This window comes from Chrysochloris asiatica, unplaced genomic scaffold (assembly GCF_000296735.1).
Source record: "Chrysochloris asiatica unplaced genomic scaffold, ChrAsi1.0 scaffold00008, whole genome shotgun sequence".
NCBI lineage: Eukaryota > Metazoa > Chordata > Mammalia > Afrosoricida > Chrysochloridae > Chrysochloris > Chrysochloris asiatica.
The window spans coordinates 33,823,820-33,838,294 of record NW_006408526.1 but is presented as its reverse complement, the minus strand read 5'-3'; the positions used below and the strand labels follow the sequence as shown (position 1 = coordinate 33,838,294).

The following is a 14,475-nucleotide window of genomic DNA, read 5'->3' as shown; positions in this document are numbered from 1 at the left end:
TTATTCATTGTCCAACTTTCACATGCTTATGAGGCAATGGAAAAAAACAGTTAGGTCAAGTGAACCTTAGTCCTCAAACTGGTATCTTTGCTCTTTAGCACTTTAAGGAGGTCGTTTGTAGCAGATTTAATAATAAAAATAGTATCAATAAAAATAGTATCAATGATGAAATACTCAAGAATTCTATAATCTTGTATATTTTATAGTAATTTAAATATTGACTTTCTGATAATGTCTTTTGTCATCAGTCACATTTCTTGTATGTAAAGTATCAAGAAAGTAAAATCTTATTTCAATTTTAACAATAGTGTTTTTTACTGGAATAAATAAATTTTCAGAACTTTCAATATATTTATTTTCACAATTATGCAGAAATAGCTGGAAACCAAAAATAAGGCAAAATTTAACAAACAAAAAATAGTAAAAAGTAACATACAATTTAAGTACTAGAGTGAAAAGTTACTGCCAAAAAACAAAAAGGGTGGCAACTTCAAGACGTATCTTAACCATACTGCAATAAATATTGTATGTTAAAGCTACAATCACATCTCTTCACTTATTTGCAAGTTCAGAGATGTTTCGTCTTCAATTCTGATAGATTTTCAATCAGCAATGACTCCTAACACTTAGCACTTCTGTATGGCATAAACAGTTAAGAGTTTGACTGTTAACCAAAAGATATTGTTGTTGTTGTTGTTATTAAGTGCCGTTGAGTCATTTCCGAGGAGCTACTGGTGATTTTAAACTGCCGATCTTGCAGTCCAGTGCTTATCCTACAGTGACACATCAGGACTCAAAATATAGGGAGTTCTAATCCACCCAGAAGTGCCTTAGAAGATAAGCCTGCTGAGCTGCTTCTGAAAGGTCAGCCTGGATCTGCACACACTGGGTTGCCATGAGTTGGAATGGCAACTACTTAAGAACAACAAACTCATTTGTCACTTAGTTGAAGAGTTATTTTGTAAAGAAGACCTTTATAACATGAGTAATTGCTTAATTAGTCAATTTGCTAATCATGCTGTCTGCACATGTTTATATATTGTTTTATTTGATTGTGTTATTGCCCATATCCATTCCAACAACTACCTAAAATAAGTAAAATGATCTGGAGAATCTCAAAATCATACTTTGCACTAAGAGAGCAACTAGTGAGAGGATGGATCGCATTTTGTACGAGGAAGGCAACTGAGAAAATGTAATAAAATAGAAGGACAGGTTGAATTTAGATTAAGCATCAATAAAAATCATTCAATTTGGGTAAACAAAAAATAAGGTTCAGGATAACTGTCTAAACCACTGAGTCATATAAAATGGAAGAAAAGCAATACTTAGCTTGGTACCACAAGTATACACACATAACAGAACAACATAAAACAAAAGTTTGAGCAAAGATCAGGAAAAACTTCCTGACAACAGGCGCTATCAGATTGTTGTTCAGTCTCCAGAGGAAGTGACGAAAGCTTTATCCCCTAGAGAGATTTAAAATTAGAATGGATAAGGTACTAGAAAGTATCCTGTAAGAAAACATCCAAGTCTGACTTGGTCAATTTGGAAAGTTACTTAAGAAAAGTGTAACAGAAAACTAGTATGTAGAAAAAGACAGTAAGATAAAGTGAAAAAAAGTGGAGCACTTCAGCACCAGAAGACGTAGGTGAAAATCCTGAGTCTGTCATTTCCAGTTTCATATCTTGACTTAAACTCCATGAGCCTCCGTTTCTTAAGTGTGTAAACGATGGAAACATGATCTGGCCCTGCCTGAATGGAAAATACTGTAAAAATCACAGAATTACACAACCATAGAGGATGATTACATACATGAGGCTATTTACTCAAAAAGGTGCTCTGGTGGCCCCATTGTTAAGTTCTTTGCTGTTAACCCACCTAGCAATTAAGAGAGACGAAAGACCTACCTGGTGATCTACTCCTGTAAATACTGTTGTTGTTGTTACATGCTGTCAAGTCTGTTCCAACCCATAGTGACCCTATATAGGGTTTCTAAGGAGCAGCTGGTGAGCCTGAACCGTCAACCTTGTGGTTCAAACAGACTTTGCAGTCCAGTACATTAACGCACAGTGCCACATCAGACTGGAAAACTCTATCCCAATGTTGATTCACAGTGACTCTATAGGACAGAGTAGAACTGCTCTATAGGATTTTCAAGGCTGTAAATCTTTACAGAAGCAGACCAACTCATCCTTTTCCCTGGGAGCAGCTGGTGTTCTAACAGCTGATCTGGTTAGCAACCTAACACTTAACCTGCTGCACCACCAGGAATTCCTATGGAGCTCTGTCACATGGAGTCTTTATGAGTTAAACCAACAACATTTTATTTCAAAGGAAACAAATATTTCTAATTTTGCTGATTTTAAAGTTTCGGTTCAAAGACAATATTTTGAAGATTTCTGCTAGAGCCCACCAGCTGCTGCTCCTCAGAAGAAAGATGAGGCTTTCTGCTCCTGCAAAGATTAAAAGCTTCGGAAACCCTATACGGGGTTGCTATGAACCAGAACTGAGTCAATGGCCCTTAACAACAACGAATGAGAAAGGGGAACCCTGGTGTGGTGCTACAGGATAAGAAATGGACTGTTGCTGACTATAAGGTTGGTGTTCAAACCCACCAGCTGCTCCTTAGAAACCCTGTACAGAGTCACTATGAGTCAGAACTGGCATGATGGCACTTAACAACAACAAAAGAGGAAGGATCAGTTTTTCAAATAAACCTTTAAAACATCATCAAAACTAAGTTTTAACAGATGAGACAGAATGAAATTAAGCTTCCCATTCCTAAAAATGTGGCATGGTCAATTTCTAGATGAGCAACTATGTACTAAGAAATATTTCTAATAACTTTGTCTACAATCATGATATAAAAGTCTCCCCAGTTAATCCTAGAGAGCCATTCAAAGATCCTGCTTATTCTGTGCCACCTATCATTTGGTAGGCAATTTATAGTCACTTCTAGGCAATTTGAAGAAGCAGCTAGGTATCTATGTATTCAAAAACTTCCAAACTTTTCCCTGGAATCTCAATGCTCCACATAAATGCTTCCTGGGTTTCATAAATGTATGCCTCAATTCTCATTTTTATATTGAAACTCAAATTTAGCTTTAAAAAAAAAAAAGTGTAAATCAATACATTTTAACAATTGCAGACTACTAATATGATAAGAAGGAGCTCTGTAGGATAAACCCTGGACTGCTAACCACAAGGTCAGTGGGTTGAACCCAGCAGTTGCTCCACAGAGAAAAGAGAAGTCTTTGTGCTCTGCTCCGCAAAGATTTACAGCCTCGGAAACCCTATATGTTTAAAGGGTTACTGTAAGTGGGAACTGACTGGACAGCGCTTAACAACAACAACATGATAACATATTACCACTGTAATCTATTTGTGTAATGATTTCAAATAAATCTTGTCTTATCATCTTATGGAATAAATCTGACCATCTTATAATGGCATATAATCAGGAACATAACATAACTCTAACTTTTTTTAAAAATTATTTTGCACTGTACATATTCACTCACACAAAACTGTACAAATAAAAACTGTACAAATGAATGTACTTTTGCATAACAATGAATCATAACTTTATACTGAGTAACTAAAAGATAAAAATAAGACTGACCTTATTCCCAATTTCATATTTATCAATTGACTGATTTTATTTATAAGTAAATGTTACAAATAATTCCATCTTGCTATGACTCATTTAACTTTGAAAATAGTTTTTAATTTTTGGTTTTGTTTGTTTTGTATCAAAAGCATGCCGCAATATGTGCAGAAAAAGTATCATGAATGAAATTGTTAATTACTAAGTGATGTAATCTCAAAGACTAAGGTGCACCTGACCCAAGCCATGATTATTTTCAACTGCCTCTTACACATGTGAAAGCTGGATAAGAAAAAAAGAAGAACAAAGAATTAATGCATTTGAAATATGGTTGTGGCCAAGAATACTGAATATACCATGGGCTGCCAGATGAGTGAACAAATTTGTCTTGGAAGAAGCACAGCCAGAAGAATGCTCCTTAGAAATACGGATGGTGAGACTTTGTCTCACTTTGGATATTTAAGATGACTTAAAATACTTAATTGATGAAGATCAAATACCAGTTTTTGGTACAGATTGTATCTCAAAGTGAAGACAACAAAAATACTTAACTACTGGACCAGTAGATAACAATATGATAAATGGAGCAAAGATTGAAGTTGTCAAAGATTTCATTTTGCTTGAATCCACCATCACTACACATGGAAGCGGCAGCCAAGTAATTCGAACAACATATTGCATTAGACAAATCTGTTGCACAAGACCTCTTTAAAGTGTTCAGGAGTAAAGATGTGAAAGTTGGACAATGAATAAGGAGGACTATAGAAGAACTGATGCAATTGAGTTATGGTATTAGAGAAGAATATTAAGGTACCATGGACTACTAGAAGAACAAACAAATCTGTGTGGAAGAAGTACAACCAGAATGTTCCTTAGAAGCCAAGATGATTTTGTCTCTCATACTTGAGACATATTATCAGGTGGGACCAGTCCCTGGAGAAGGACATCATGCTTGGTAAAATGGAGGGTCAGAAAAAAACCAGAGAGACCCTCAACAAGATGGCCTGGCACAGTAGCAGCAGTAATGGGTTCAAATGGAGCAGCAATTTTTATGATGGAGAAGGACCAGGCAGTGTTTCGTTCTGTTGTATGATGGGTCAGAGTCAATTCAACAGCACATAACACAACACACATAACCCTTTGGAAATGTTATTAAGAACGACTGGTTCCTGAAGGATACCATACTTGGTAGAGGTTCAGTAGAAAAAGAGGAAGACCCCCCCACAGATTTACTTACACAGTGGCTGAAACAAAGGGCTGAAATAAAACAACTGTGAGGATGTTGCAGGATCAGGCAGTGTTTTGTTGTGTTGTGCACAGGGTCACTCTGAGTTAAAACCAACTCAGTGACACCGAACAACATGCATACAAAGTCACAGACTTCCATGCTCACACTGAAAGTCTGCTTAAGCAAAGTCAAAGCTGAATTCAGTACTAAGAAAGTACAATTGCAAAAACCTTTTGTTTATCTACAAAATCCATAAGCCCTAGAAGAGGCAAAGGTCTATTTTACTTGTATTTCAAGGAGGACCCTTATAAACAAAATTCTACCTGTATTGTGCCTAAAAATTATTGTTACAGAATCTCTTCTGAAATAATTTATTGAATTCATGTAAAGCATTCTTTCCACTCTGTCTCCCAAAAGAAACCCCAATTGCTGTACCAGTACTAATTGTTGTTGTAGGGTTTCCGAGGCTTTTGATTCTATGAGGGAGGAGAAAGTCTCATCTTCCTCCCGCAGAACAGCTGGTGAGCTTGAACTGTGGACCTTGTGGTTCACAGTCCAGTGCTTATCTACCAGTTGCCATCAGTTAATTCCAATCCATGACGACAAGCCCATGTGTGCTATAGGTTCCCAAAATTCTTAGGGATAGAAAGACAAGGAGAATTGGAAACTATTAGGATGTATTTTAGGGCTGAATGCAGCAATATCAGTACAAGACCCAAAAGCATCAACCAGACATTTCTACCACTTTTCAAACATTTATTCTGAAAGATGAAAACTAATGGCCACCAAGTCTCACAAAAGTTATAAAACACAAAACTGACAAGTATTCCTAAATGGCTTAGATTTTTTCAAAATGTTCATATATACTACATAAAAACAGTAGCTACCATGAACACAATTTGAGTTTTAAATCTATGACTATGCCCTAAAAAAAAAAAAAAAAATGAAGGCAAATGGAGTAAAGGGTGAAATGGAAAGGGGAGTAAGCGAATGTGTTAATTTAACTGCCAAAAAAATAACAGGATATAACGGAGTTCTGAATATCCAAAGTGACCAACCAGAGCCTAAACATAGCTGAATTCCATCCCAGCCCCAGCACGTCCCTACCACAAGAATAAAACCCTTCTTATCTTGTTCAGCCATGTGTCGCCTGCCACAAACTGCAAAACAGAACAACGCCCAAACCAGCTAGTCTGATTTCAGCGGAGGACAGACAGACTCTGTAGTCAGAAGCACCACAATGAAAGAACTCTAACTCACACAGCTGGCCTGTAGAGTTCTGCACACTCTACAAAACAAACCCATACCACATACAGTACTTCAAACTTGAAAGGATCTTTTAAAAACCACACTGCCACTGTTAATTTACCAATAGCTCTAGAATCCACAAACTATACCTACAATACACTAGAGGCAGACAATGAGAAAGGTAGGGCTGAGAGGAAGTTACTATTCTATACTCCTAATTTTGGTAAGGTCCCCCTCTGGCTCAGGAATACTAATAACCAGTACTTCCAGATTTCATCCCAACACCTATTCAACTACTCTCCTAAAGAGCAAACGGATACTTGATATTTACAGAATAAGATATGCTTAAAGAAAGGTAGCTGGCACATAAGAATATATTTTGCTTTTTTTTCCCCCCCCAAGGGTAATAAATGTCCAAGAAATAGGTCTCCACACAGTCTCAGCAGTGCTAATTAAATCAAGCTGGTTTTAAGAGGGTTTTGTCCACCCCCCCCACCCATTCCTGCAAATATGTAAAATCAAACAATACCTGAATCGTGGCAAGGATATCAACACCCAAAACAATCTGCAGGTCCATCTCTTCTTCTTAGAACACTGACCTTTTGTGCCTAGCACAGTGCCAGGCTACAAACAGGTTTTCAATAACTGCAAGCTAATTAAATGTCTAAGGTATAAAAACGGCAAAAATCCCCAAGATTTTCATTTCTAAGATAATGAAAATATGGAAGAAAAGTCTTGGGAAGCAAGGCCAAAGAAAGGTCATCCATTACTTGGGAGGTTTTGAGGTGGTTTTTTTTAGTGACACTAAGTTCTGCTTCTACAAAATTAAACCTCTATCCTGGTGTGAACTCCTAGTGTGGCACTGGGTTGTTGTTGTTAAGTGCGGTCAAGTCAGTTCCGACCCATAATGACCCTGTATCATAAGGTCTCCAAAAAGCAGCTGGTGAGCTTGAACCGCCCCCCTTGCGGTTCAAAAGACTTTGCGGTGTGGTACTGTAGGATAAGCACTAGATGGTGAACCATAAGGTTGGTGGTTTACCGGGACAAACCCACCAGCTGCTCCATTAAAATCCTATACAGGATCTATACAGGGTCATTATGAGTCAAAACCAACTCAAAGGCACTCAACAACATCACAAAGGAGTCCTGGTATAGCACTGTAGGACCAGCATTGGAATGGGAACCACAAGGCCAGTGGTTCAAACTCACCAGCTGCATTCAGAAACTCTGTAAAGGGATGCTATGAGTGGGAATCAACTTGATGGCACTTAACAACAACAAAGCATCACAAAGGAATCCTGGTGTGGCGCTGAAGGATAAGCAATGGACTACTAACTCCAATGTTGGTGGCTCAAACCTACCAGACATTCCTTGAAAACCCTACAGGGTCACTATGAATCAGAACTAACTCACTGCCCTTAACAACAAAAGCATCATAAAACAGCCCTGGTGTGGAGCTGTATTGTATGATAAGCATCCACTGGTAACCAAAAAGTCAGTTCAAACTCACCAGCCACTCTTGGAAACCCTATACAGGCTTGCTAAATCAGAATGGACTCAATAGCACACAACAGGAAGCATTACAGAAAGGATTCCGGATTCCGGTAACACTGTTGGATAAGCGCTGGGCTGCTTAATACAAGGCCTGTGGTTCAAAACCATCAGTAGCTCTACAGGAGAAAGATGAGGCTGTTGTCTCCTCCTGAAAGGTTTGCAGTGTCAGAAACCCTGTATAGGGTCTCTATGAGTCAGCACTGATTCAATGGTATGAGTTTTGAGTTTGACCGTTGTAAACTACCAACACATTAGTGCCTTAGCAGACTTTTTATCCCTAGCCTCAACAGACAGGGTACGAATTTAATGAACCAAGAAAGCAATTACCAGAAGAGATTTCTCAGTTACAAAACACCCTGAAAGGAAAAAGAACTGGGGAGACCAATTTTCAAAGAAAGCGAAATAAACTTTGCCACTAGTCATATTGGGTGTGCTCTCAGAAGAATTAAAATTATACAGTTGAAAATGAAATCTCAATTTAGAAAATAGGCAACCAAAGAATCAATATAAATAGTTTAAATATTTAATGGAATCTTTGAGGTGAACATTCACATGACACTGGAAAGCATCAACAGGAAAAGGAAGTTCTTCTGTTTCTGGAGAGGCTGTTATGGTATGATAATGGAATTTGGCCCTTTTAAAGTCAACAAATTAGTCTCACAATTGGTTGAAACGCTCCAATTAGGACATTCAGACACTTTATGCAGAAGTTCTATGGTTGCACTTCTCATCAAAGAGTTTTTAAAAACCTGACCCTCTAATTCAGTTATTTGATAGATAGATAGATTTTTTTTTTTTTTTTTTTGCCTGTGTAAAGGAATATTAGAAGGGTGACTTAAAAAAAAAGAGTTGGGTCCAGGATATAACGTCACAATTAAATTGAGAAGTAAAAGGAGGCAAACGAATAAATATACTGACATCTCTCTTAACCTATTATAAGAGAACTTACAAGTATGTGAATGCCACTTTAATCTGTTTCTGGTCTAGCTCAATTTGCCAAACACAACCATACACCTTCCTAGGTACTGTCACTGACAAACCCACCTGCCACGTTTGTGCTGCAAAATTCACTTAGGATTTAGATCCCTTAAAAGCAAGGGTTTGGAGTAAAATGAAATATTAAAATGCAGTCATTAACACCAAGTCTTATGTTTTTTTTTTTTCTCCCCACTTCCCCTCCTCCCAGCTCCTTAATATTGCCTCCAACAAGACTCTGTGATTGACTGATAATTTTAGCATTTTGGAAAATGATGAGATAACTGAATACTGCGCAGGTCAATCCACAGAATAGATCACATTCATAAATCCCCATCCAGCGGGCTCAAAGTTAAGTTCACAGCTAGAAAGTCCTAAAACATCACCATGTCTAGAGGACAAGGGGACAGAAGTCACACTGATGAAGCACCAACACACAGCCGACTTTCAGGCATTGACCTTCACCCCAAACGACCTTGTTAGGGTTCCAAGATGTATTCACAGAATACTAATCTTCCCTTCCAAGCAGAAAACCACAATCATGGTTTTACCTACTCTTCCCCCAAGACTCAGGAGAGGGAATGAGAGTTTCTTTCCAGAAAAACCCGAACATTTCCCAAGGCTACCCGCCGACAAAGTGGCAGCAGCCGGACTATTGGAAACAACCCTTCTCCGATGCCTGTCAACTTGGCTGGTCAGAGGTATCGGGCCATCGCTGCGTCGCCCGCGGGGACTGGCCGCGCCGAGGAGCGTCATACCAACCTGTCGGTGATAGTAGGCTGTGTGCCACTCATTGGGGCCCGTGGCGAGAGGTCCTCCTTTTATCCAACTTGCATTTTACAGGAACACCTCCACCCCACCCCCTGTGCTCCGGGATCAGGCCCAACTCCGTAAGGGACACACAAGTCCAACTCAAAACTCCATTCAGTCATCCAGAACATCCGAACGGAAAGGGTCAAGAAGGGAGGAGACCAAACAAGTTCTCTTCAAAACAAGCCCAGAAAGTCAGAGCCTCAGAGACGCGTTCCAGAGCTGGTGATCAATCCTCCAGGAGGCACCAGGGGAAACTTCGTCACAGGGAGAAATCCGCGAGCCGTGGGAAGGGACCAGACCCGGGACGAGGGTCGGCTCCTCCTCCGGGGTCGCCCGGCAGGGGCAGGCCCGGGGCCCTCGCGTCTCCGATCTATCTGCGGCTGCCGGCGGCTCCCGGCTGCAATGTCAGCAGCGTCTCGGGCCGTCCCGCGCCAGGCTCGCGCGGCTCCATGTCCCCTGGGCGAAGGAGCACTTTCGTCGTTTTCACCACCCCCGCCGGTATGCAGGCGTTGGGACGAGCCGAGGGTGCCGGCAAAGAGAGGGTCCCGCAGCGAGAGTTGACAGGGACTTCAGTCTCTCAGCGCCGCGGGCTGCTCCCCATCCCTTTGGGCCCGGACTCTTCCGCAGTCGGCAGTGGCGGAGGCGACTCCTCCCCGACGCTCCGGTAGGCGGTGGTTCCCGCGAGGGGCGGGAGGTTCCCGTCCGGCCCGGCCTGGAAGCTCCAGTCCAGGACGCCCGTGGGAGGAGGCACCGAAGACTCTCCGCTCCGGGCCCGCAAGCCGGCTCCAGGGGGCTCTCGCGGGAGCGCGCGCAGAGGGCGGGGAGCACGCTGGCTGAAGGTGGGGGCCGCGCGACAAATTGCAGGCGCGCGCACGGGTTCCGGTTCCGGTTCTGCCTTCCCGGCCCCAGCCCAGTCCAGCGCGAGCGAGCTCAGTCCCCTCCCCCGCCGACTTTTTTGGCTTCCTCCCCGCGGACTTGGGGAAACCGCCTCACTCGGGATCCTTCCGCCAAGCTCCTTCACCGTATTGCAATTTCCCCCCTACGCGCGACTCCTCCGCCGGAGGCTAGCTTGGAAGAATGAAAAAGTAGTTCTACGGAGCGGGGGACGGTGGGAAACATCATGGCTTATTCACCGGCCACCCGGAGTCCCACCCGCCAAACCACCGTGATCCCTCAGGCTTGTTTCAGGCTGAAGCCCTAGTGTGCACTAACTCAGTTTTAACCAGAGAGCACTAAAGAGGACTACCCCAATCCTGAGCAGTCCATAGGACTGTCTTTGGCAGCTTCCCCCCACTTTGTCCTAGAAATTTATATTCAATAGAATGGACTGGTTTGCTTTATTTTCTAGAAACACATATACAATGCTTTTGGCGGATAGATGTGAATTTAAGTCCAGGTGCCCGGACCACATCCCACGTTTTTTGAAGCTCACCCCAGGAAAAGGAGGTTTTAGCGTTGGGCGCTCCCCTACAGCACCTGCTGACCTGGCCCTGGGATGAGCACGACCACTCATAAAAGCCCAAGATGCCAGGCGTGGGGGGCCAGGGGGTTAGGAAGTATAGCTAGGGGGGGTTAGGGTTTGAGAAAATAGAGGATTTGGGGATTGGAGTCTCCTTGAAGTCAGATATCTTGGTATAAATAATTGCTTTTCGCCTGTTTCTGCCTTGGCAAAATCAAATATATTATTTGCCAAACTGAAAGCATGGTGTTTTCCATGACGATTTAGCAAATTTGCTGTGGAAAGATGGAGGAAAATGCAGCGTATTTATCCAGAAAATAACATTACATTTCTCTCTGAAGAGTTTCCACCACCACCACCCCCCCACACACACACATACAGAGGTAGGTTTAGGTATCCGTTTAATTTTGACGGACTAATTCAGTACTGTGGCAATTTAATGCAGCATACATACATAAAGTTAATCCTGGTTCTAACTTCCAAAGTGGTTATCCCTTTTATCCAACTGTTTTCAGACTTTTGGTCTGAAAAATAGGATTGGTGGGTGACTTCAGCCATTTTGTGGAAATCAAGTGACAAATCAAAACTAATACCAGTAGATGTGGAGAGAGGAAACAATTACCTCTTAACAGTATAATACTGTTTCCAAAAGTCATTCCACAACAGTTCATGCAAGGATCATTATCCCTGAATAGATGCATGAGCTAAGAATGACGTTAGACCAGGGAAGGAAAAAAAGAAAAAGATAAACAGAGTCCAGGGACGACTCGTTATTGCTTGAATTTTTAAGTTCAGGGCACAGCCAGCTAATTTTGTAATGTTTATTTTTGGAAAGAATAGAAGCAGATTAAGGTTCCAAGTCACTTTCCTAATGATCAGGTCATGGCACATTGCCACCTGCTGGTGGAGCCTAGCATGACAATCCTATCCTGCACACTTAAAAGTTGCGTATTTTGTACATAGAACTGGATTGAATTCCATCCTTCTACATATAATGACCTAAATGCAAACTTTAGTCCAAAATGTAATAAATCTTTCTTAAGTATACTAAATATCTTATCCCCAGTCTAATAATTGTACAATATAAGTATCAAATTAACTGAATCAAATGACTCATCAAATCATGCATTTTAAAAATGAGTTCCTCTCTTCCCTTCAAAAATGCCTCAGTACTTGAGCTTCAGGAATTAAACAAACTGGGAAAGTTTCCTAATTCACCTTCTCTTCCTTGCATACAAAACCTCTTGGCAGGCTGCTTTCAAGATCTTTCCAAACTTAAACAGACCCAAGGTTCTAACTGTGAGCAAAGAAGGCATTTTTGCTGTGGGAAAGCTTCAAAAGATGGTAAGCAAAAGATTTAATTAAACCAGTGATTATTCATTCCAAAACTATTTTTTTAATGATGAAAATCTCTATATTCACCCACAAAGCTTTGATGATTTAAATAAGTCCTCTGAGAGCCTCTTTAGAGCTGCCTGTAGCTCTAGAATGTCCTAAAGGTTTTTCTATACAATGCCTTCAGAAGAGTCAAGTCTATGTAAGTAGAACACACCTTTAGGTAGAAAAGTAACATTGGTGACCCAATTTATAAACTTGCTTCTGAATGGGACTTAAATCTAAATCACATTCTTCTCTCCTCATCTACTATTTCGAAATATTTACTGAGTACCTACTATGTGTCAAGAGGGCAGTGGTGGCTCCATGGAAGAAACCCACGTTTGATTCGCAGCCAGTGTGCCACGAGTGCAGCCACTGCAGCCACCGTCATCTGACATTGGAGGTTTCCGTGATGTTAGGATGCTGAACAGGCTTCAGTGGAACTTCCAGACTAAGACAGACTAGAAAGAAAACCTTGGTGATCTACTTCCAGTCTATGCCAATGAAGACCCTATGGATCACAAGGATCCAATCCTCAATCAGTCACAGGGAGGGCACAGGACCAAGCAGTGTTTCCGCTCCACTATGTGTGATGTCATCGTGAGTTGGGGGGGAGGGGTAACAATGGCAGCTAAGGACACTATAAGTTTAACACAGTTCTAGGCAATTTAAGTAAGGAGCTCTGGTAGTGTAGTGGTTACCAATCAGGCTGCGAGCCACAAGGTCAGCAGTTTGAAACTACCAGCAGTTCCGCGGTAGAAAGATGAGGCAGTCTGCTCCCATAAAGATTTACAGCCTTGGAAACCCTGTGTGTAGTGTCACTATGAGTCGGAACCGACTCCACGGCACATAACAACAGGCAATGTAAGTACCGCTCTAAAGAAAGACCCAGGAGACAGAACAAAGAAATTTAAGTGTTTCTCTCTTTTGGCAAATGAAGCTTGATGGCACAGTGGCTAAGCACCCAGCTGGTAACTCAAAGGTTGGCAGTTCAAACCCCATGGGAGAAAGGTGTGGTAATCTGCTTCCATTAAGATTTACCACCTTAGGAATCCTATGGGGCAGCTCTAGTATATCCCATAGGGACACTCTGAGTCAAAATTTACTTGACAGCAATGGCTTGGTTTGTTTGTTTTTTGGTCTCTTTTGGCAAACTGCTTGATGTAGGTTGCGGATCTCAAAAAATAGAAGGAATGGTTGGTGATACAAAGCAGACACGAAGTATTTCACTGATCTATGAATATAAGGCAATGTTTCCACAGGCCAAGAGCCTTTTTTGTTGTTTTTTTAACTTATCAAAATTGCTAAAAAATATTAAGGCAGACACTAGATTAATATAAAGTTGTTTATTTTTATAAAAGTTCGTACAAATGCTATATATAAATCCTTCTTGGGCAGTGTTAGTAATTACATAGTAATCTAAATGTAAATGACTTCTTTATGTCCAACCATACCACAGGTTAATTAGCCTTCATTTACCTGTGATATAAAAACTTATCAACTGCTGAATCACCTTGATATCACATTTTTCTCTCGAGAGGTTTCTCCATAGTTATTAGCTACAACGTCAACTAAAGCTGAAATAAGGAATTCCCTTCCCCTTACCAATTATTCAGGTTTATCATCATTCAAAAACAAAAAATCTACTTTCATTCCCAAGAGAATGTCCCCAAATGGCAAGATCTGCAAGCCGTTCACTTTTAAGGAGTAAGGAGAAAAGAACTGGTACCAGATTAAGCCCATTCATTTGTCTGAATTGTAGGGGGCAGGTTGCACTATGTCAGAATTCAAGAACAAGCTTTTTTTTTTTTTTTTTAAAGTTCATGTGCCAAGATGACTTTTGCTAAAAATTGGCATTCCTCAGCATCCTACTTTACTACAGCCTTGTTGGAAGGACATTCACCAGCATTTTAGTGACACTGATCATAGAAAAAGGAGCCCTGGTGGTGCAGTGGTTAAGCACTCAGCTGCTAACAAACAGATCAGTGGTTTGAACCCACCAGCGGCTCTGCTCCAAGGGAGAAAGATGTGCAGTCGGCTTCTATAACAATTACAGCCTTGGAAACACCATGAGGCAGTTCTACTCTGTTCTAGAATGTCACTGTGAGTCGGAATTGATGGTAATGGTTTGTTCATTCATTTGATCACAGAAAAACAGAAGTAAAGAAATTATCTGCCAGATTATTTCAATGCCCAGCAAAGCTCTGTAAC

At 41.1% G+C, this 14,475-nt stretch overlaps 1 protein-coding gene across 1 annotated transcript in view; it reads right to left on the bottom strand.

Moving 5' to 3' along the window:
* ARHGEF12 (Rho guanine nucleotide exchange factor (GEF) 12) overlaps positions 1-9,734 on the bottom strand; it is a 190,371-nt gene extending 180,637 nt beyond the window's left edge. The window contains exon 1 of the mRNA XM_006833994.1: positions 9,378-9,734. Within this exon, the coding sequence (XP_006834057.1) occupies positions 9,378-9,409 (32 nt within the window). The 5' untranslated portion in view covers positions 9,410-9,734. The remainder of the gene's footprint in view (positions 1-9,377) is intronic.
* Between the last annotated feature and the right edge of the window lie 4,741 nt (positions 9,735-14,475).